The sequence below is a fragment of the Bos grunniens genome, chromosome 18 (assembly GCF_055505025.1).
Source record: "Bos grunniens cultivar Pamir isolate PY7600 chromosome 18, Bosgru_T2T1.0, whole genome shotgun sequence".
Taxonomy (NCBI): Eukaryota; Metazoa; Chordata; class Mammalia; order Artiodactyla; family Bovidae; genus Bos; species Bos grunniens.
In genome coordinates, this window is record NC_141182.1 from 15,189,750 (window position 1) to 15,214,621 (window position 24,872).

A 24,872-nucleotide genomic window follows, 5' to 3' on the forward strand; every position below is an offset into this window, starting at 1 on the left:
GCTAGATGAGGGAGGGTAGCTAGTTCTCCCCAGTTCCTAAGCCCAGTTTGATGTGTCTGAAATTCAGCTCAAGGTTGAAACTTACATAGAGACCTTTTGCTCTCACCCAGAATCTTTTCAGGGCCCCTAACAAGTTCATGGAAAGTTCATCCCCACCCTAGATTCTACATTTAGAGCCCTGGCAAGGATCCAGGGATGCTTGCCAGGAAGCCCTCCCTCCAGATGGTTAGGTCTCCTGGGGACTCACATTTCCTTGCAGAACAAAGGCAGACAAAGTATCTGGGCTTCCCTGCCAGTCACCACAGCATACACAGACACCAGCTCCCCTCCCTACAGCAGGCCTCGAGGGGCTTGGTTACAGGTCAGGACAACTGAGGACAGGTGTAGAAGGGTACCAGGTCCTTTAGAGAGAAGCCCAGGAAGCAGAGTGCCCTTTAGTGCACTGCCCTTGGAGAACACTGCTGGATAACACAGAGATCTGACAATTATCAGGTTCTAACTCGTTATTCTCTTGCACCATGTTGGCTGAGGGCAGGTCCTGAGGCTGGGTCCTGAGGGTTAGGACACAACCTCATCTCTAGGACTCCAAGCATAATCCTTTTGAAACTCCCTTGGCTTCATTCAGCCTATACCAACCTCCCACCTCTGAAGACCCATTATTCTTTCCCTACCATAGTGTTTAGGACTTAACAAATGCTGACAAGAAACAGGATGGTGCAGTGATTAGGGGCACAGATATTGGAGTCCAGAAACCTATGTCCATCCTCTTAAATTTTTTGAGACTTGTGTTATGGCCTAGCATGTGATCTAGCCTGGAGAACATTCCACGTGCACTTGAAAAGAATGTGTATTCTTATGTTAAGCCTCTCTTCCAGCCACAGTGGTATGAAGTTGGAAACCAATTGCAGAAAGAAAAATGGGAATAGAGCAAACAAGTGGAGACTAAACAGCATGCTACTAGAAAGACCAATGTGTCAATGATGAAATCACAGAGGAAATCAGAAAATACCTTGAGACAATGTTAATGGAAACACAATGCTCCAAAACCTATGGATGCATGCATGCTAAGTTGCTACAGTCATGTCCGACTCTGTGCAACCCTATGGACTATAGCCTGCCAGACTCCTCTGGCCGTGGGATTCTCCAGGCAAGAATACTGGAGTCAAGAATACTTGACATGCCCTCCTCCAGGGTGTCTTCCTGACCCAGGGATCAAACTGTGTCTCTTACATCTTCTGCATTGGCAAGCAAGTTCTTTACCACTAGCACCACCTGGGAAACCCCCAAACCTATGGAGTTCAGTCAAAGCAGTTCTAAGAAGGAACGCGATAGTGATACAGATCTTCCTCGATAAACAAGAAAAATCTCAAGCAACCTAATCTACCACCTAAAGGAATTAGAAGATAAGAATAAGTAAAGCCCAAAGTCAGTAGTAGGAAAGGCAAAATAAAAATTAGAGAGGAAATAAGTAAAATAGAGATCAAAACACAATAGAAAAGATTGATGAAACAAAGACCCGGCTTTTTGAAAAGACAAACAAAATGATAAACCTTTAACCACTCCCATCAAGAAGAAAGGAGAGAGGTTCAAATACACAAGAAATGCAAGAGGACAAGTTTCTAGTGTATTGCACAGAGAACTATATTCACTATCCTATGATAAACTACAATGGAAAAGAACATTTTAAAAAAGAATACATATATACATATATATACTTGACTCATTTTGCTATAGAGCAGAAGATAACACATTGTAAATCAACTATACTTTAATTAAAAACAAACAAAAGAAATGAAAGAGGAGAAATAACACATAGCACAGAACTACAAAAAAATCAGAAGAGAATATATGAACAAATTTGATAACTCAGAACACATCAACAAATTTCCACAAACATACAGCCTGCCAAGACTGAATCAAGAGGAAACAGCCAATCTGAACAAACTGACCCCTAGCAGTAAAATTAAATTTGTAATTTTTTAAAAACCCAGCAAACAAAAGTCCAGGGTTGGACAGCTTCACAGGGTAATTCTCTTTTGTATTCTATAAAAAAAGAGCTAGGGCTTATCCTTCTCAAATTAGTCCAATAACTTGAAGAGGATGGAACACTCCCAAATGTATCCTATGAGGCCACCATTACAATGACATCAAAACCAGAAAAAGATACTCCATAAAAGCAAGTTATAGGGTAGTATCTTTGAATGAACATAGATGTAAACATCCTCAACAAAATACTAGCAAGCTAAATTCAACAATATGTAAAAAGGTTCATACACCATGATCAAGTGGGATTTATTCAAAGGACCCAAGGATGGTTCAATATTTGCCAATCAATGTGATACATCACTATGACAAAGGGAAGGATAAAAATCACATGATCATTTCAATAGATGCCTAAAAAGCATTTGACAAAATTCAACATCCATTCATATATTCATGATAAAAACTATCATCAGAGTGGGTATAGAGAGAACACATCTCAACATAATAAAGGCCACTATGACAGTCTCATAGCTAATATCACACTCAGTGGTGAAAAGCTAAAAGCCTTTCCTCTAAATTCAGGAACAAGACAAGGATCTCACTCTTTCCATTTGTATTTAACATAGTATTGGAACTCCTAAACACAGCTATCAGACAAGAAAAGGAAATAGAAGGCATCCAAAATGAAAGAAAAGAATGTCACTATTCAACAAGAAAACTGTCACTTTTTGCAAATGACGTGATACTTTAAATACAAAACTTTAAAGTTTCTACCCAACACCTATACAAATCAATAAATGAATTCAATACAGTTGCAAGATACAAGATTAATATACAGAAATCTGTTAATTTTCTATATGCTAATGGTGGACTATCAGAAAGAGAAAGTAAAAAAATCAATCCCTTTTAAAATCACATTTTAAAAATACCTAGGAAGAACTTAACCAAGGAGATAAAACACATTTATTCTGAAAACTATAAAACACTGATGAAGGAAACTGAAGATGATATAAAGGAAGGATATCCCACTTTGGGATTGGAAGAATTAATATTGTTAAAATAGGCATACTACCCAAAGCAATCTACAGAATTAATGCAGTCTCTATTGAAATATCCATGACATTTTTTACAGAATGAGAACAAATAATCCTAAAACTCATATGGAGCCACAGAAGACCTTAAGTTACCAAAACAATCTTGCTTAAAAAGAACAAAGCTGGAGGAATAACCCTCCCAGTCTTCAGGCTCTATTACAAAGCTACAATAATCAAAACAGCATAGTACTGGCACAAAAACAGAATCATAGATCAATGGCACAGAATAGAGTCCAGAAATAAACCCATGCACCCGTGGTCAATTAATCTATGACAAAGGAGGGAAGAACATACAATGGGGAAAAGACAGCCTCTGGAATAAACACTGTTGGGACAACTGGACTGCTACATGCAAGAGAATCAGACTGTTCTACTTTTTCACATTGTATACAGAAATGAATTCAAAGTGTATTAAAGATCTAAATATAAGACCCCACACATAAAACTCCTGGGAAAGAATGGTTAGTCAGAATAGTCTGATGTAAATTATAGTAACTTAAAAAAAAATCTGTATCTTAAGTCAAAAGAAATAAAAGCAAAGCAAACAAACAAACAGGGCCCAATTAAAAGCTTTTGTACAGCAAAGGAAACCATTGAAAAAATGAAGACAAATTACCAAATGGGAGGAAATATTTGCAGATGATATGACCAACAAGGGGTTAATATCCAAAATATACAAATAGCTTATTTGTTTATATAGACTTAATATAAAAAAACAAACAACCCAAGGAAAAAAATGGGCAGAGGGCCTTGATAGACAATTCTCCAAATGAGACATACAGATTACCAAAAAGAACATGAAAAGATGCTTAACAATGCTAATTATTAGAGAAATACAAATCAAAACAACAAGCTATCACATCACACAGTCAGATCACCTATCATCAAAAAACTACAAATAACAGTTTACACCACATAACACAGCCCATTCCAATTTTGGATATACATCCAGAAAAAAACAAAACCATCAATTTGAAAAGATACATATGCCCCCAGTGTTCATAGCAGCACTATTTATAATAACCAAGATATGGAAGCACCCAAGTGTCCATCAAGAGATGAATGGATAAAGAAGATGTGGTAGATATGTACAATGGAATACTACTCTGCCATAAAAAAGAATGGAATTCTGCCTTTTGTAGCAATGTATATCAACTAGAGAACATTATGCTTAATAAAGTAAATCAGACAGAGAAAGAGTTATTGTATGATATAACTTATATATGGAATCTAAAAAAATTATGCAAATTAAGATATATAGCAAAACAGACTCAGAGAACAAACTACTGGTTGGTTACCAGTGAGGAGGGGGAGGGGGGAGGTGCTCATTAGTGGTAGAGGGTTAAGAGGTACAAAGTACTATGTATAAACTGGAAAAACACAAGGATATATTGTATAACACAGGGAATTATAACCATTATGTTATAGTAACTTTTAATGGGGTGTAAACTATAAAAAATCTGATCACTATGCTGTACGCATGAGTGTATGCTCAGTCGCTCAGTCATGTCTGACTCTTTGCAACCCTATGAACTGTAGCCCGCTAGGCTCCTCTGTCCATGGGATTCTCCAGGTAAGATTAATGGAGTAAGTTGCCATGCCCTCTTCTAGGGAATCTTCCTGACACAGGGATTGAACCCACATCTCCTGCAGCTCCTGCATTGCAGGAGGGTTCTTTACCACTGAGCCACTGGGGAAGTCCCACATGCTGTATACCTGAAACTAATATAGTATAGTAAATCAACTATACCTCAATAATAAACTAAGAAACACCTGGATTCAGATTCCAACTCTGAACCCCTAGCTGTGTGACCCTGGGCAACCTGACCCTGAATCCTCATCAATAAATTGAGGATACCTCCTGGGGATGTTTTGAGAATAAAATGAGATGATATTTGTGAAATGCTCAGCCAATGACGGTCACCTGGGATGTGTTCTGTGAACCCCATCTTTTAGGTGGCATTATAGCTATTACTGTTGCTGTCAGAACTGGTAATTCTCAGTCTTGTTCCACGTGGGACTCACCTGGGAAGCTTTAAAAACAAACAAACAATGTTTGAACCTCGTTCCAGACTGAATAAATCAGAATCTTTGTTCATTTGTATCTTAAAAATTCCTTCCAGTAACTCTTATGGGTGCCAGGTAAGAGCCAGTGCTCTAAGCTCCCGAAAGCAGGGCCTTGGCCTTCTCTTATCCTCCTCCTTATGAGACTAGCCAGCACTGCGCACAGTGTACATTCTGCAGGAGCAGCTGTCCCCTTGGCCACGCTCTAGCCTAGGGGCTGCAGTTAATTCCCCGCCCTCCTTTCCCAGCTTGGAGGCACATGCCTTACCTTGGAGGTGTTTCTCCACCACCGTGAGCTGCCTTGGCCTGAGCTGGCGGTGCTGGAGTCAGCCTCATGCCCTCCACCGAGGGCCGAGGGTCAGGCCTACTGGGTGATGTTCCTCGTCCTGCACTCAATGCAGCCTCCTGGCCAGTGGGAGCCTCACTGACCCTTTCAGACACCACAGACAGTTCCAGGCCAATCCCGGGGTTCTTGCTGGATGCTCTAGGAGCTTGGACTTCCACCTCTGGGCGCACCTGAGTTGGGCCAGAAATTCCGTCTCTCTGCTCTGGTGGGGCCTCTGTCTGGGTAGGGAGGTCAGATCCTGTCCCCTCTGGCAGGTCCGCCTTCTGGCTCTCTATAGGAAAATAAGCAGAATAACTCTGTCATTTGGAGGAAACTTTCCAAAGAATATGTAGCAGGCCATTCAGTGGACCACGTTTATAACTCTAGGCTGACTGGAAATAACCCGAGTGACCAGCAAGATGGAGCTATTTGACTAAACCAGGGCCACTCAGGCATAAAAAGGAAGAAAGGACTATCTCCATATGCGGCTATGGAGTGATCTCAGGTTATACAGATGGAGAAAACGAAGTGGAGAAGCGTGTGATGTGTTTCTGTTTGTCTAAAGGGAGGCTGTGTGTGTGTAAGCACAGACATACATGTGTATAACCACTTATAATGTGGTCTGAAGAGACTTGACCTCAAAGGAAAGATAAGACAAAAATTGTTTTAAATGGTTACAAATGTGGGGGAGAAAATGAGATGCAGGGAACATGCATAGAAGCTAGACTTAGTATAGCTTGTTTTATCAATTCAGCTTCGGAAGCATGTAAATATTATGCAAAAAGTATAAAAGAAAATTAAACTTTAAAAAATCCTTAAAAATTTAAAGCAAAGTGAAATAAACAGTAATATAGAGTGGGATAAACACGAAAAAAAAACTTCAAAAAAAGAGGAAGAAGACATTTCAGCAGTTTTTCAGTAATCACATTTGTTATGGTGGTGATATTTTTACCCTGAAACTGTTGGGTGTCCATGTGGGATAAAGCAAATGGGGCCCTACTCACCTTCCCACGGGCCCCTGAGCTCAGCTTGTACACCTCTGGTGCTCAGCGTGTGCTTTGGTTTTGCTTCTTTCTCTTCCACTTGCTCTTTGTTCTAAAAGAATGACCATAAAACCTATCACTGTCGTCACTGAGGCCACAAACATTTTGTTGAGTACCTACCTTGGTCTTGAAATAGAAACACTTAGGTTATTTCATGTAGTCTCGCAGTAATACTAGAGGGTACGAATTACTATTGTTATTTTACAGATAAGGACACTGAGGTTTTCCCAAGGTTACCAAGTCCGTTCAAATGGGTTACTGTATTGCAGGTAAGGTGTAGACCTAGTCTCCTATCTAAGTAGACCAGACCTCAAAATACTAGATCAGGCTTGGAAAATAAATTTGAGTCAATTTAGATTAGTCGGTTATGACTATTCCAGTGTTGGCTTGGATTGGATACTGAATCCACGCTTGTAGGGGGAGTGTCACTGTCAATGAATATCTGCCTGGGAGCTAGGTAGGTGGATCCCATGGTTATCTCTTTATAGTAGAGGACCCTTGAGCTAAACTTGATGGATTTAAACCCAGTTTAACCATTTGACAAGATCCTTAACTTCTCTGCCTTTCACTTTTCTCATCTGTGAAATGGGGAGAATAATATCTAATCACAGAGCAGTGGGAGGATTGAGGGAGTTCATTTGTAGAATTTCTTGAGGAGTTCTCCCAACACAAGGTGATTAGCTCTGGTGATTTTATGCTGTCTGAGACAGATAGAGTGGATCGTGTAGGATGCTCAGAGCCCACACACAGAGGCTCTCAGCAGTTCTTCCTTAACTGAATGGTCCACACCAGACCACACCATGCACTGTGCTCCTGAAATCATCCAGACTGCTCAGTATTTCTGAGTGCAAATATCTCTAGGTGCCCTGACCCTTGTTGGGTCCCCCTGGTGCTTCTGAGTCTTTGACTTTATAGAACAGGACGCTTGAGCCAGACTGGTTGGGTTTAAACCCCATCTAGATTATGGCCCCTAAGATTCCTCCTGGCACTTGTCACAGACCCAGGTCTGGTCTAAGCCCAGAGACTGAAGGCCCTTTCTCCTACCTTGGCCAGAGAGGCCTCAACTGGGAGCGCAGAGTCCAAAAAGAACTAGAGTTTTATTTGGCTTGCACAGCATTTTACATCAAAATTCTAAGCTCTCTTTTGGGCTTAGAGAATTGTTCTACATTTTGATTGTGGCGGTGCTTATTAGTGTATATACATTTGTTAAACTGTGTACTTAAGATGTACATATTTAGTTGTATATATACAGTTTATTGTATGGAAATTATACATTAATAAGACTGATTAGAAAAAATTCTAGGTTTCCAGCTTCTCCTGAAAAAAAAAAAAAAAATCTGATGACCTGTCAACTCCAAGCCCAAAAGGCAAAAATCAGCTGAAGCAATTCCCTCTAACTGGGGCACCACAATCCTCACCTCTCTTGCGTGTCTCCCTGACACTAAGGATGAAGGTTAGGTTTGTTACTGAATCAGGTTCAGCTGCTTGTTGCTCAAAAATCAATACTTGAGAGAGGCAAGTGTTGGTAGAAAGTTGCTTTTAATCAGAATGCCAGCAATCTGGGGAGATGGTAGACTCTGTTCCCCCAAAAACCACCTCCAAAGAATCTGCTCAGCCATGCAAGTTTTTAAAAGGGAAGAAGAAAGTAACCTCAGTTGATCTTTGAGGTAAGGAGTCAGAGTCATCCGCATCCCCCACTGTGCGCAGGCTTGTTGTGTAGGCTTGTGGAGGCTACCTTGCTCACAGCTTGTTTACACAGTTAGTTACATTGCCCGATTACTAAAGAAGAAACTAGGGAAGAGATCTGGTCATCTGTTAATTACTTACTCTTCATTTCTAGTTCTTTGATCTACAGAAAGAACCAACATGTTAGGCAAAGGATTGTGTGATTAAAAGATCTGAAAGTGGTGCTTGGGCCAGAGGTGAGTAGAGCATGGAGGTGCCTGGTTTAAGTTTGGTGACAAGATAAAAGGGTGCTCCTACAGGGAGCTCTTTCTTGCCAAATGTTGCTTACAAATCCCCACTTGTCAAAACATCATTCAATTTCTATGGAATTATGGGGGGAAATCCATCTTCTGTAACTCTTTCATGCGGACACAGGGTGCCATATTCCATTCCTATGGGATTAGGGGTCTGTCTGACTTCTGTAAATTCTTCATGCTGACATAGGACACTGTATTTTCAGAGTGAAAATGTTGACATGGATCTGTACCATCTCTTTGCTGACAATTTTAGTTTCCTGCTTACACACATGGGCAGAGCAAGCTACAATTATTCTAATACCCACAAAGTTATAGATTATTATGAACAACAGTGTTAATCCCATTCTCTTGAGGCCAGTTCTTGAAATTGCCCTAGCCATAAATTCAGTACTGCTCAAGATGGAGCAGTTCATGGCATGGCTGCAGTCTGGTCAATATGCAGCTGGCCTTTTCCCTCTGGTGGCAGTTATAGTATCTGTGAAACAACTCAGGAGCGTGCATCAGACACTGGGTCTGTGACTCTAGTGTCCTAATCATTAGCTGCTTGAGTCCGCTCTTTTGTGACTCAGCGAGGCCTGGGAGACTTCAGCTTTTTTACAAACAAAAGGTAGGGAGTGCGGAGGGGCCTTTGTAGTTGGGGTGGGAGCGGAGGGCAGTACACAGGGTTCTGCTTGCTTCCACTGATTTTCCTACCCTGTGACCACTTCTCTCGTCTTGTTTCCTGTTCATGTCTTTGTGATTCCAGGACAGCAAGTTTTGCCCTCTTAATGGTAACAGCATAACACATGGGAACACTTAATAAGGTTGGCTGTTGTCATCATGATTATCACCAGCATCATCGTGACCTGGATCCCCTGCTCTACAGAGATCTCTCCCTGGGTCTCTTTCTACAGACTCTGTCCTGCCAGCCCCGTAGTTGGGGAACTGGAAGCATTATCACGGCTGCCTCCTACTTCACCTACCAGTGGAGAAAGAGTCAAACAGACTGATTCAAACAGATTGTCCTTTGGCAGACCTTGTGGGGTTCAGACTATCTTCTCCCTCCCCCTGTGTTTGGTAGAGGGAGATGCATGCACACACACACACACACACACACACACACACACACACACAGGCAGAGCTGGATTTTGACTTCAAAGCTCAATCTTTTGGTCCTAGCCTTGTTTTGATGTATTCAGAAGAAGGAGGATAAACCCCAAATACCTAGGCACCTTGAGGACTGATGCATTCTGGGCAGTTTGACTGCGATTCTGTACACCCTGGCTGAGCCTGACTCCATCCATGAGACAGCATATGGCTTCCAGTAATAATCTGATCCATTGCTACTACCAAATGAAGTGTCACTGGGCAATCCAGGCCTGAGGAGAAGCTTCATGAAGTCCTGGCAGCCAGCGCTAGGACTGAATTCAATTCCACAAATTGCAATGCCCATACTCTCCTAGGAAATAGAAGAGGATCTCCAGAAAGTCTCCACAATGCACTATTTTCAGCATCCACAGTGTGTTTAAAAGCTGGGGCTCAGTCTCAGCTATTTAATGGCCCCTTTTCTGACACCCTCTGTGAGAAAGCCCTGCCAGCACACAGAAGGAAGCAGAGGTTTCTCACGGGGGTAAGGTAAGGAGCTGACAGCCTAACTGGGAGACTAGATCTAGCCCTGTAGATAGCTACTGACGTGTATATTAAATACAAAGACCAGAAGAGAGATCAGTCATGTTCCAGATCAATCACAGGCAAGAACTGTGGCAAGAAAACAGAAAGTTCCGTGACTTTGCCTTATCCAGAAATGCCTAAATATCTGCAACACGTGTGACAGCTAACTTCACTTATATATGAAGAATTCTTAAAAATCGAGAAAAAGGCAAAAAAAAGAAATGGAAAAGAGGGAAAATGTATGAATTAAAAAAAAAAAGAGTTTGTTTTAAAAAGATATAACCGATTGCCTTATTTGGATTTTAACTCAAATAAACAAATTTTAAAAGTAAACAAATAAAACATTAGCTGATCAGGGACATTTGAACACTGGTTGGTAACATCAAATTACTGTTTACCTTTAGATATGAAGGGTATCAGGATAATGTTTTTTAAAAGACCCCTTATGTTTTAGATATATTAGCTGAGTTGCATATGGAAGAAATGATCCAATGTCTCAGATTTTCCTTAAGATAATCTGGAAAGAGGGAAGTGGGTGGGAAACAGCCTCTAGTTGTGGGCTGATAAGGTTCATTATACTAATCTATTTTTATTCATTTGACATTTTTTATATTAAAAAAATTTTTTTAAAGAAACACATGCATAATAAGATGTTTTCATTTGCCAGACAATGAATGAAAAACTGGAGAATATGCTTTGTTAGCAAAAATAGGAATGCAACAAGCATTCCCATATGTTACTTAATTAGAATAACTTCTTTGAAGGTTGGTTTGGCTTTATTTATTGTATAAATTTACCCTTTGGCTTCGCATTGTCACTTCTAGGAGTGTGTCATATAGATAAACTCACTATTCCATGGATAGTCACTGCATCATTATTTATAAAAGCTAAAAATGAGAAATAATGTACACAATGATATGGGACTGATTAACAAATTAAGACACATTCTCAAAAATAGAACTCTCTGCAACTTAAAAAACAAGAACAAGAACGCTTTCTAGATATAAATATGAAACAATGCCCAAAATAATGCCCAAAAAAGTTTTAAAATAGTCAAGCCCAGTACAATGTGAATAATATTTTAGTTAAAACAAAACAAAGAGGGTGGTGTGTATACCAATGTGCTTAGAGATTAACAGTCTCTGTCAGGAAGGTTTCGCCGGAAATAGGCTCCTATGATTGTTGGGAGAGGAGGGTTGTCCTGGGGACTGGGGGATGAGTAGGAGGGAGAATGATTTTTGCCATGTGCATAAATTAGATTTCTTTTCTTTTTTAAAGCTGAGGTTGGTTATCAGAGTCAGGAGCAGAAGGTCATATCTTCCCTACAGGCTCGACTCTCAGAGGAGGTGCAGAAAGCAGAAAGCTGCGCGGGAGGGGCCTGCTGTGGAGAAGCTGCAGGCCAGGAGGGAAAGGGGTCTGCAAAGTGACTTCTGGCCTGGCTGGGGGCGGGGAGGAAGGCAAAGTCCTGCAGCCTTGCTCCGGAAAGCCTCAGTCACTGACACAGAGTCAAGCTCAGATTCCATGAGGGGGAGAGCTGCAAAGATCTGAAAGGGTAGCTCCAGGCCATCATCTGCGAGTTGCTAGGTGGCTGACCCTTAGCTGCTCCCAAACAGAGTGTTGCCTTTACACACCTCATACATATGCACACACAAACACCCCGCACCCCAGCCAAGCGTCCTTTAGCCAGTGGATCTGATTATGCAACCCTTGGGAACAGCCACTCCCAGAAATGCCACACCACCCCCAGGCTCTGGCCCCGGCCTGTGTCCCCCGTGGGCCACTGTCAACACTCATCTCCCCACAGGCAGCTGCATACTCCGCCCACTCAGGGACACAGCACAAGGTTGGGGACAGGAAGGGGGGTCTGTGTTTCCGAAGGAGGGACTCTGTCAGGGTAAACTGAGTGCTCCCCACCTCTCGCCCACCCCAGGTGTAAGGAGAGAAGTCCCTGGGATGTCAGATAAGTGTAACTGCCCTCCTCTCCCTGGTGGCTCATTTGTCCCCCACTTTTAGGCGCCCTGCACTGCCCAGGGCCCCACGGTCTTTGCCAGGGCACAAGGGAGAAACCCAAACGTCCTGCCCTGTCTGGAAATCCACCTATGGCCTTTAAGCTTCCATCTCTCCTTTTTCCCATCAACAAGTCATGCAGGAGACACTAGAGGAGACAACAGCACTCCCGCTCTCCGAAGACTAGCTTCCTGTCTGGGCAACCCACCAGGGCCCTGAGCCTCCCTTCCAGCCAGAAGGGCACTGGGGCACAGAAGCAGGAACCAACCTCCTCAGGGACGTCGGCCAGGCTTCCCTTCCTCCAGGGGACACTCCCTTGCATGATGAAATCCACCACCTTCGAGTTCTGGAGCACGGCCCCCACCAAAGCTATGGCCTTGTCCACGGCCATCACCATCCGGAAGAGGGCTTCAAGCCTGGCGCCCTGCTGGGCGGCATCCTGCCTCCCGGCCCGCACCAGCTCCAGGACCTCCGGCCACCCAGCCTGAGCATCAGACGGTGGGGAGCGGTCGGCCCCAGCCGGGCCCAGACCGCGGGAGGCCTCCAGCCGGTGCAGGCCTTGCTCCAGGTGGCCCATGCCTCGGTACACACACTGCAGTTTCTCCGTGACGTCTTCTTGGAAATGTAACAGTTTGTCAACCTTCTCATTCAGCATGTTGAGCTTTTTGTCCATGGTGGTTAAGCAGGCCTTGCCCAGCCCCGGTAGCCCCTGAGGCCCCAAACTCTCCTTAGGGGCTCCTGACATCCTGATGAAGACTCTTCAAGAGTGCAGATTCGGAAGAGCCACAGACCTCTGGCTTTTACTTGGGCAGTGGTGTCTGGAAGTTCATTGTTCTTTAGCTAGGGACTGCCTGGGTTGTTCAGGGAGCCCAGAGGACCAGGCTTTCTACAAGCCGTTGCCTTTGCTTATCTCCCACTCTGCTGTGGCCATGAGTGACAGGCTGGGCTTGGCCCAGGCCCTTCTCCTCGGGGCCCCTTTGACATCATGGCAGCATTTAACATTCCTTTCTGAGAGGCTGCTGATGGGCAAATATTTTAAGAATCTGCCCAGGACAGGCAGGCGTTCATGTAGCTGAAACTAAAGGTTAGAAGAAAAGGAATCCTTTAGGTAACGTCCCAAAAGCTGGACTCTATAAGGAACACCAGGGCAGAGTAAGGACTTAAGAGACCCAAAGCACTGAGAAGTACGTGGCTCCCACCCAAACCACATACACACCCAATTCACAATAAGAAGCAAGACCAAAACAGGAAGAAATGTGAGGGCATTCAACAGAGTTCTGATCTTTGCCATGATGAAAAAATTTGATTCTTTTGCAAATTAAAAACAAAATTTTGTTGCCCCTACTTTGCTGATACCGCAAAGGTGTTTAGGCTGCTGTAGAGGTGGGTGTGCATGTCCCTCCCCACATGGGGCCCCCAGACACTAATCACTTGTACCTAAAAATAGAAGTGAGGGGCTAGCGAGGGCCTAAGTTACTCCCCAAGCGTCATCATGCAGGCCATGTTCCTTGCAGAGCCCTCTGGGGACCATTTGCCAGCCACCCCTTCAGTCTGTAAACTGCAAAACTGAAACAGACACAGTAGGGCCTCAGAGAGCAAGGGGACCTGTGTTTCCAGTGGTTTCCAAATGTTTTAGCATCAGAAACCCTTGGTTCAAATGAAACTTTCACAGAAATGTCAATAATACAGTAGACAAAAGGACATGCTCAAGCTGACACTAAGGTGGGGGACAAGGGGGCACCCTAGTGCCTGAGGCTGCCAGGGAGCAGTCCACGGGCACCACTTGCCTCCAGGTCTTCATAGAGAGAAAGCAGGGCCAGAGAGGGACTCTGTCCAAGGTGGCCCCAGGCATACAACCTCCTGAGGACAGCGTATCTCTGGTGAAGGCCAGCAGCAGGGAGGTGAGCATTAGCATCCCCTTAAACCCCCTCCTTCTGAATGAAAGCAATTATGAGAATAAATTCAACCTGGAACTCTGACGTCTAAAAGCACCTTGGGATCATTTAGCTTTCTGAAGCTGCAGATGAGTGGTAAATGCAGTGGGCAGCCTGACCACAAACCCCTTGCCACCCTCCTCTGTCAGGATAACTGCCCTTAGCAGCCCATATAGAAAGCCAGACCCATTTCTGGGAGCACAGACCAGGTGTCATTGGTGGAATGGCCCAGAGCATGCTCCAAAGAGCACTGGTCTGTTACATTTACTGTGATTTAAAACACACAGATAAACTGTCCTTGGAAAAAGAAATTTGAGGCACACTGGGCACACAGCTGGGGACTCACTCTGTACCTCAGCAGCAGTCATCTGCCACAGGAAGAAATCAGCATCCGACCGGGGACTCACTCCTTCCCCGCACTTCCTGCTGAACACTTCCCTGTGGAAGTGGGGTTCCCTGGACCCAACCTTGGGAAATGTCCACCTAGAGAAAGCTCTGGAAGTCTAACACTCAGCACAATGTCCTTCAGTAGGTCCTGATAATCTTTGTGAAAGGAAGTCCCCACAGTCTAAAGAGACAGATGCTGTCTCTGGGAGACCGTTCCTACCACTGCTTGGCACAGGCTGCTTCACTATGACCGCTGCTCTAGAGATCTCAGAGCAGCCTGCTTCCAGGCAAGTCCTGGGTTAATAAAGTCTGGAAAGATATTTTGAAAGTCTAGATGAACACAATGGTCACAAGTTAGTGTCCCAGACATCTATTTATATCAAAAAGCTAATTATTCGAATTGCAAAAGGATTTGCCCCTGGTCTCCCTTAAGCGACAAGTAATTGCAAGTCAGCGGGTTTACTGTGAATGTGTCTGCTGTGTCATCCACTGTTCCAGAACTACTCTGAAGGCCCCTGAGCCCAGAACAGCACCCCTTTGGCTTGCCATGATCCCCAGCACACCAACATGCCTGGGATGTAGGTATTCAAGGCAACTATATAGAAGGAATGAACTAAGGAGGCGCCAATAGGAGCAGGTGGCTGGGCTGATCCCTGGGAGAAAGTGGAAGGAGGAGGCTGCAGCTGGGGTTTCCCAGAACAATCAGATGAGCAGAGGGCAAGAAGCCCTCACAATTCCCAGAAGTAAACTCTAGGAGCCTCTGGGAGAAAGCTCAGAATATGCCGACAGGACAAGTCCTTAGGCCTCCTTGATGAACACCAACTGTGAAGCCCTTTCATTTCTCAGCCTCCAGAAGAAATGAGTTTATGAGCACATCCGTTTTCTGAGGGTGGGTGCATGGCTTCTCTCCAGCTCCCTCAGTTAGAGGGCACAGCAAGAGCCATGGGCAATATTTTTGGGGCAATGGTGCCTGCCCAGAGGACAGGGGAGGCATTCCACCCACCAAGTCAAGAGAACACAGGTCAGAGAAGAGGCAACCAAGCTGGATGGTCACAGAGTAGCAAGTTCAGTGACACCTCATCTTTCCTGGGTGATGACTGGCAGCCACTCCACTCCCAGAAAGGCACAGACCTCTGTTTGCCAGAGGCTGTGTCAGTGTGCACTGAACCCCAAGAGTCTTCCAATGTCTTTATGGTGATAGCCAGCTTTTCCTGAAGAACCTTAGAGAGGCTTGTGGACCCTGAGATCCCAGTTGGAGGAAGAGGGGAGCAGAAACTCAAGGCTGAGGAGTCCATTCAAAGCCGTGACTCTTCTCCTGCCCCCCATTCCCTGCAGATCACAGATCTGTTTCTGAAGAGATGCAGCGGTCCACAGTACAACAGTGCTATGCTCTGAGGATCATCTGATCCTCAACAGAGCCAAGCGGTCAACAAGCCTCAACCCACCAGCCAGGTTTCAGTGCCTTATTCTGAAATATGCACAGAAAAAAGGGATCACCAGGTATTCAGAGAAAGCTCCCAAGATAAAAAGGGGAGCCCCAAACAAATAAACAGAAATATATTGTGGCAGAAACAGGGAACAAAGAAACAAGAAAGTTTCAAAAAAGGCTCTCATTAGTAACCACAGAAAAGTGTGAAAGATTCTTCCATCCACTGAAAAAGAAGAGAGTACTGTGGAAAAAGAACAAGCATAGAATAAAAGGTCTTGGGAATTACAAATATGAATGTTAACATTTAAAAATCCAATACAGGGATAGGAAGATATTATCTTATCTGGAATAAGATAATATTCCAGAAAACAGAACTGAAAGCTGAAGATGTGTACAATAGGAGAAAAAAGAAAGAGAGACAGTGGATTAAGCTGGTCCTACATCTAATTAACTGGAGTTCAGGTGGAGAAAGGAAAGAAAGAGGAAAGGAATTTATCAAAGAAATACTACAGACATTATGAAATATAATAGAGTTAAAGACATGTAAAATGTTACGAGTATGGGGCCTAGGGTCAGATGACCAGGATTTAACTCCTGCCTCTGCCTGTTATTAGGCAGGATCGTGGGCCAGTTTATTTAACCTCTCTCAGTCTGTACTTCCTGGAGTGTAACATAATAGCAATGCACATGCTTCATGGGGTTGTCAGGAGGGTCACTTGAGAATGCTTGCGAGGCGCCTGGAACAAAGCTTGGCACACAGTGAGTGCTCAGATGTCAGCCATCAGTACAATGCCAGCCACGGGGCAAAAGGGGAACAGAAGGAATCAGAGTCTCCAAGAAAATCAGAGTCCAGGAAAGAATGAAATCAAAATACACGATTACAGGGAGACTGGCGTGGAGCTCTGTGATGACCAAGAGGGGTGGGATGGGACCAGGGGAGGGAGGCAAAAGAGGGAAGGGTTATATACATAATGACTGATTTGTGTTGTTGTACAGCAGAAATCAACACAGCATTGTAAAGCAATATCTTCCAACTAAAAAATTAAAAAAAATTTTTTAAGTACATGATTGAATTTTCAATGAATAATATTTATATAGGAGCCTGGATAGCTCAGTTGGTAGAGCATCAGACTTTTGGGTTTCCTTGGTAGCTCAGCTGGTAAAGAATCTTCCTGCAATGCAGGAGACCCTTGTTGGATTTCTGGGTCGGGAAGATCCCCTGGAGAAGAGAATGGCAATTCTCTCCAGTATTCTTGGGTTTCCCTGGTGGCTCAGATAGTAAAGAATCTGCCTGCAATGTGGGAGACCTGGGTTCAACTCCTGGCTTGGGAAGATACCCTGGAGAGAGCATGACAACCCACTGCAGCATTCTTGCCTGGAGAATCCCCATGGACAGAAGAGCCTGGCGGGCTACAGTCCATGGCGTCACAAAGAGTCAGACAGTGGCTAAGCACAGCACACACATTATAATGTTACATTATATATGTATTATATTATGCCATAATAAAGTAAATACTGTATTAAGTTAAAGCAGTGATATATAATATTATGAGAGTTGTAAAGGGAAAATGGAGAGAGCTAAATCTTCATTTCTCTTAAAAGGAAATCCATACATAATGAACAAAATTGATGAGGAGAGAATTGGAAGCAAACACCAGAAAGAACTGCTCAAAGACTTCATTGTGTTTGCTGCTGGGGAGCAGGATGGGAAGTAGGTTTTGCGGAGCTCACAGGTACAACATCTGGGGGAGGCCAACGTGGTAGAATTTGCATGTTTGTGGACTCATAACAAGTGTGGCAGCACAAGGCAGTGAAGGGTCTTGTTCTAACAAAGTCAAATAAGACAATTTTCTGAGAGATGGAGGCCACGTATCTTGAGGCCACATATATACAAGTAGGTAAGTACACCTAAGTGCCCGTAAGGGCCAGCTGGAACTTACTTAACCTCCCTGAACACGGTGTTCTTCATTTGTAAAAGGGGCTCGTAACAGTGCAATAGCCTCAGGGCTATTTGAGTATTCAGATAAGCAAAACACTCAGCACAGCACTTGGCACACAGTAAGTACACGAAAACAGTAGAGATTGGAACTCACCACCCCTCACCATCCCAGCCCAGACGGACAGCCCACCAGCACGGCAGCCTACTCAGTCACCTCATTGTGGGGTAGGGGCAGGGGACAAGGGTGTGTCTTCCCAAACCTAAATCAGCTCCCCCAGCCACCTGACCTCCCCCAGGCCACCACCCCGCATGCACCACTCATGATGTGCAACAAGAAAGGGCAAACACGTCCTCCACGAAGCTGCACTTACTCCCGAAAGGAAACCAGGGATGAAACAGAACCTCAGAAAGTCTCGCAGGGTTCAACGTGGACAACTTTGGGGTTAGCTGCCCCTTGGCCTTGTCTGCCCACCACATCGGGAAAGGCCTGTGCTGACCACCCCCAGGCTGTACTCATCAACCAAAAGTTTCTGCTGATGGAGTTTCTTGGTCCAAGAGGACTCAGATTCACTGAGGCTCCCTTTGTCCTGTGAACCTAATAATTGTTACTTGGGTTCCTACTTCAAAGCAGACCGGCCTGCTTACCGCAAATATCTGGGTGTAATTCGACGCCCGCTGCTGGCCTCTGGCGCTGGGACTGAGAAGTGCCGGAGTGAGGCACAGCGTCCTGTCCTGCTGCTGCGGCCGTGCCAGCCCAGTGTTTACTCTGCTTAGAGATGCCCGACTGCCCGGAGCCCAGGGAACGAGGTGGGCTGGCCAGGATGGCTTCTCTAGAACTCGGGCTGCAGCGATAAGCCTGGCATTTCCGCTTATCTCTGAGCCTGCCCCGGGCCCCAGAGGCATCCAGAGGCTTCACTTGGTTATCTGCTTTGCTAGGCGGTATCTGGCTTCCTGGGGGCCTACTTCCTGCATCACTTAGCTGAGTGTCCAGTGTGAAACAAACGCTGTGTGGTCCAACAACAGAAAAAAGAAGGGATTGAGTCCTCAGACAGAGCTGACCTGAGTTCAAAATCCAGAACCTGGGTGCAGGGGCCAGAAGAAGAGCTAAGACTCCTTGCCTTCCGGCAGCCCTCCAGGACAGAGCAAAGCCCTGGACAGCAATAGAACAGGTTGCTTTCTTCATGGGGGCTGCTCACATCCAGGCTGGGAGGGATCAGTAATTGCCTCTTTAAGTAAAACTACTCAAGAAGCAATGAAGATATCTGGAACCTCAAAGACTGGGACATGCTGCAGTGAAGAGAAGGCCATGAGCGGTGGCTTCTGCTGAATGAGATGCCTGCTCCAACTCAGCTGTTACCCTCAGGGAGGCTCCTTGGACAGATCTACCCAGAGTGCTCTGGGGGAGGCCAAACCCTCCACATGCCCTGGCATGCATCCACAGACAGACAGACATATATGCACACATATCACTCCAGGGCCCAATTCACCTGGCCTGACTGACAGCAATCAGAGTAGGGGGTGCAGGTTTTTGATATTTAGCTTGCTTTCTTGAACCTGACCATGGGCAGATTCTGTACTAAGTACTTTAAATGCAAATGTCTTATTTAGACTTTGCTACAAACCTATAGTGTGGGTTCCCCAGGTGGTTCAGTGGTAAAGAATCTGCCTGCCAATGCAGGAGACTCGGGAGACTTGGGTCCAATCCCTGGACCTGGAAGAGCTCCTGGAGGAGGAAACCCACTCCAGTATTCTTGTCTGGAAAATCCCATGGACAGAGGAGCCTGGTAGACTACAGTCTGCAGGGTTGCAAAGAGTCAGACATGACTGAGGGACTGAGAAGGCATGTACAACCCTATAGGGTAGATTACTATTTATCACCTCATTTTACAGAGGGAGATCAATCTAAAGAACTTAAGGGGCTCCCCCAAGGCCACACAGTCAGAAAACAGTGGAGCCAGAATTCCAACCCAGGTTGATAACTCACACCACTCTGCCACTTTCAGAGACAGGAGGAACTTCAGAGACTGTAAGGGTCAACCCCATCATTTTGTAGATGTACAGTCTGAGATCTGGAGAGGAGAAGGGGCTTTTTAAAGGCCACCGAGTAAGTCAAAGGCAAAGACCGGACCAAACTGTTGCCCTCAGAGTGACCATGGAAATCTCCGCCCTGCTTGCTGGATTTGAGAATGGTGTGTGTGTCATGAAATTGGCCTCTGCCCACAGGCTCATCCTGGACAGTTGTCTGAGGAGATGGGGCGTGGGGGTGGGGGGACTGGGCACAGGGTTGGGGCCCCTAGATATTATAATAGTTACTTATTCTTTTGTAGAAAATCATCTACTGCTTATCTCATCTGCCTACCCAGAAAGATACCAAAAGTCCTGCCAGGATGAATCCAGGAATTGCACTTAGGAATAAAACCAGAGGCAAGTTGGGAGCTCTGAAGAAGCAGAGACGGAAACGACAGCTTCATGACAGGCCTGGGCCTCAGGGACCCTCCTCGCTAGCTCTCAGGTGGCTGGTGGGGTTGCTCCCAGATCTCACTGTCTTCTGTAGGCAGCATTTCTACCCCTGGTTGAAGCTTTTCACTTTGTAAATTCCTTTCTCACATGCCTAGTCAAAATTGTTCCCAGCCGAGCATGGTCAGATGGAATAAGCCTGAAAATATCAGAGAAGAACAAAAAGGACCCTCATAAATCAAATCCGCACTAGCAGCTATTAATTCATTCAACATGTCCAGAGCAACACTTATTTAGGAAATAAAGGACTATTATTTATCAAGCATTTCTATGTGTCAGGCACTGTGCTACATTGTCACATAAATTACTTTTGCCCCCACAACAATTCTAAGACAAAGAAACTATATCCCCATTTCACAGGTGAGTAAACTGAGGTTTGGGATGACAAAGTCACTTTCCAAAGTCTGTGTTCAGTTCAGTTCAGTTCAGTTGCTCAGTCATGTCCCACTCTTTGCGACCCTATGGACTGTAGCATGCCAGGCTTCCAAGTCCATCACCAACTCCTGGAGCTTACTCAAACTCATGTCCATCGAGTCGGTGATGCCATCCAACCATCTCATCCTCTGTTGTCCCCTTCTCCTCCTGCTTTCAATCTTTCTCAGCAACAGGGTCTTTTCAAGTAAGTCAGTTCTTTGCATCACATGGCCAAAGTATTGGAGTTTCAACTTCAGCATCAGTCCTTCCAATGAATATTCAGGACTGATTTCCTTTAGGATGGACTGGTTGGATCTCCTTGCTGTCCAAGGGACTCTCAAGAGTCTTCTCCAACACCACAGTTCAAAAGCATCAATTCTTTGGTGCTCAGCTTTCTTTATAGTCCAACTCTCCCATCCATACACGACTACTGGAAAAACCATATCTTTGACTAGACAGACTTTTATTGTAAGTGTGTCTATTGTAAGTGTGTAAGACCCTGTATATCAATGCAGGCAGCCAAACTCCCAAGCCTGCTTACAGCCGGAGGAGTCTAATTGGAACATCTTGTCTAGAACCCGATTTTCTCTAGGGGGCTGCATTTTCCAACTGCTAATTTAGAAACACAATTTTATTTGCAAGTTGGAACTAGGCCAATAAGCTTCATGCCAACATATTGTACTGCCTGTCGGCTCATACTGGTAAGGTGTCCCCACCTGCCAAGCGCTTTGACGTGTGCTCACACTTACACTCATCTAAGTTGCATGGATTATGATTCTTATTTTCCTCAAGAAGAGACTGAGGGTCCCAGGGAAAGTCAGTGCAGAGCTGGCCATGGCCCCAGGGCCTGTGTTCACTATAGTAGGTAGGGTTTCTGGCCACACACACACACACACACACACTCACTTTGAGACCCCTAACACACCTGGCTTGACAGGAATCAGAGAAAGAGTTGCAGGCTTTTTATATTAGCCCTGAGCCTGACCATGGCAGACACTGTGCTTAGCACTTTAACAGCAATATCTTATTTAAACCCTTTGCTGTGCTGATACCTGTGAGCTCAGATCTCTGCTTGTGCCATGGGAAACTCAGAAAGTCTGGGTGGAAGCAAGGGTAACACACTGGAACAACAGAGAAGATGGGACAGCCACTAACTGCTGGGTGTGAGGGATGTGGGTGGGATAGGGCAAAATCATGTGATGTACCAGTGTTCCCAGGCCTCCCGTATCTGATAAAAAAGCAGCCCACCTTCATCTGCTTGAATTCTCAGTCCTCAATCTGTCCCTACCCTCTGAGGAGAGCTTGGTCTCAGGATTTTTCCTGTCAAATCTAAAGAATGGGTGGAATCTGAGGTCTGCAGGAGAGAATTTGGTGAGCTGGGTAGCAAAGCACCAAGAAGGGGAAGGAAAGAGGGGGCTTCAGACCGGGAGCAGGGTTTGGGGTTGGGGAGCAGCAGACCTGAGGCAGCCCCATGATGCAAGAGAACGGGTGAGAGAAGGAGGGAGGGTTTGGAAAACTGTGCTGCTGACTGTGGAGGGTCACTGGGAATAGTAAGTAGGAACGGCAGAGTGGCCTGCCTTCCATGGGCCCAAGTCTCTGCAGAAACTTGGTTACTTGATGTCAACCAATTCAGAGTGTAAGTGGGAGGTAAAGAAATTGGAAACAAATTTTAGCAAAGTGAAAGGACTTCTTGGTGGAAACCGGACTTGAGCTGAGCCTTGAAGGATGGGTGAGATTCAGGCAGGCCAGGGAAAGGTGAGGGCACGGAGTGAACAGAGCTCCAGATAGTCTGGCAGATGGGAGTGACAGTGCAGATACTAGTCTTGGGCCACGAGGTGTCAATGGAGGCCCAAATGATCCAGCAGGCAGGACTCTTAAGAAAGTGGACCTGGAAAGTCAAGCAGAGACATTTAGACCCAAAGGGGCAAGATAAAGGGACAATAATCCTGTGGAATGTTTTTAGGTGGGAAATAACATAGTAAAATTCGTGTCTAAGACTGAACAGATTGATTACCTAGAGGTAGGAGGGACTGACTCAGAGGGGACACAGAGCCACTTCTGGGATGTTGGAGATGTTTTATATGTGCATACAGGTCTGTAGTATTCAATCCAAAAGGCTATAAGATTTGTGCATTGTGCTGTATGCCTTACCAAGTTCTGTTAGTATGGAAAAAAAGGGAGGAAGGAGGAACCAGTGGATCTGATGGAATGTAAATGGATTGGGAGGGCACAGGATTGTCATCCACACAGAAACTAAAAGCAGCAAGTGTTTACCAGTTCTGGGATGTATGCTGTTGCCAAAACACATTAGCGCTAAGGAAGTGGAATGGCATCTGAGAGAACAAGTCTTTGAAACTCCTTTCATAAATGCTGACTGATGCTCTGAGGCCCTCATTCCACCCCCACTTCCCCACCGCCATGCCTGCAACCAAAGCAGGACCCCTCCTCACTGTACAGGGTCAGACACTCTGAGGATCTATGGTGTTCCTCCCAGATCCAATAGGTGAAGGTTTCACCTCAAAAGCAGGTTGCAAAACAGCCAAGTACAGACATTAGAATCCCATTTTTGTTTAAAATATACATATATGCCAATATGGTTAATTCTGCATCAGAGAATTGCAGATGATCTTTCTTTTCTATATTTCATTTATATAATTATTCTAACTTTTAAGTGTATTATTTGTGTGTGTGTGTTTTTTTTTTTTTCTGTAATAGTCATGATTCATCTGGACCCACAGGAATTATTCTAGACAACAATATGCACAAGTGAGAGGTTAATTGACCAAGAACAGACTCCCCCAGGAACCCAGCTGACAGAAAATGACATTTAGTAACCTTATAGAGAGGTCAGACCTCGATTGCTTAACCTTAAATTAACACGATTGCTTAACCTTAAATGAACACAACAAATGTATATGTAACAGATTCAGGACTCCTCAGAAACAGTAAACCCCCAGGGATAGAGAAAGGATTCCTCTTTGCACTGATTTTTAAATAGATTTTTGCCCCCTTCCGACTTGGAAACAAACATTCCAGACTACACATGCAACTCATTAAACTACAGTAGAATTAATTTGGGAATTTTTTTTAGAGCAAAGTTGGCAAACATCTGCAAACAATCAACTACAGCATTCTCAAATGATTTGAGCCTTAAGTACGACTAATCACAGCTATGTTTGAAAATAAAATAGTTTTGAAGTCTGAATTACACATGTAATTCCCTGATAGCTGCACAAAACCAAAGACAAATCCATGCACTTAAGATTGTTAGTTTTTACTATTGTCTGCTTTTGGTCAGACTCTAAATGTGTTTTCTGGAGGGTCTACATGCCCTTAAGGCACCTGCTGAAAACACACACACACCATCAGTTTACCATCTGCACTTACATACCACCTTCCATCCATGGATCCCGAGCGGTCTATCAGAAATGCTGTTTTCATAAGTCCCCTGTCAGATGCGTATTGTTCCCTCCATCTTACATGCAGATAAACCTAAACATGCAGGCAGTTAAGTGGCTTGTCAACAGTCAGAACCCAAGACAAAATCCATGCAAGCCACTCTCTGGTCTCCCTTCCTCTGCTGACCGTGCCTTTGAGCCTTCTTGTTGGCCCTGGTTTAAATCACGCACACAGACCACTGTTTCCCTGGTGATGGAGGTGGCATTCTATGTCCTGCCCTGAATCTGGCCTGAGGCCCTAGCGGCACCGCATTTAGCCACAAGTGCATCAGCCATGCGTGAGTGGGGACAGCTTGGCTCCTTGGAAACCTAAGTGGCATGTGTCAGCTGGCACCAGCCTGCAGAGAGCCACTCCAGGCCACCCTGCTAACTCCTCCATCACTAGCCCAGAGCAACCCATAATGAAGGCAATGACGTCTCTCTGGGAGCTGGATGAACAAATGGGAACAGCTCAAAGGCAAACTCTCTGGCTCGGCTCCTGTCCAGCCCTCAGAGAGAAATAATCCTTACATGCCTGGGAACCAGGCCCCCAGGCCAGTCCAGCCCTCCCTCTGTTCATTTCTATGGACAAAGTGTCATGGTCACAGATTACATTCCTGATAGGCAACTGAATTTACACTTCCAGTCTCCAGTTGCAGTGTTTATT

General features: G+C 44.9%; 1 protein-coding gene across 13 annotated transcripts in view; it reads right to left on the reverse strand.

The window, feature by feature from the left end:
- MYLK3 (myosin light chain kinase 3) overlaps positions 1-24,369 on the reverse strand; it is a 56,729-nt gene extending 32,360 nt beyond the window's left edge. For 5 of the 13 annotated variants that reach the window (XR_015145424.1, XR_015145423.1, XR_015145422.1 and 2 more), the window contains exons 1-3: positions 12,417-13,083; positions 6,471-6,561; positions 5,410-5,758 (exon numbers count right to left, since the gene is read on the reverse strand). Coding sequence is in view for 9 of the 13 variants with exons in the window: in XM_086350492.1 (XP_086206618.1) it covers positions 5,410-5,758; positions 6,471-6,561; positions 12,417-12,893 (917 nt within the window). In the remaining 4 variants the exon portion in view is untranslated. Of the gene's footprint in view, positions 1-5,409; positions 5,759-6,470; positions 6,562-12,416; positions 13,227-18,482; positions 18,830-24,155 lie in introns of those variants that run through there. The other 8 variants (XM_086350490.1, XM_086350491.1, XM_086350499.1 and 5 more) reach the window with 8 other exon arrangements.
- Between the last annotated feature and the right edge of the window lie 503 nt (positions 24,370-24,872).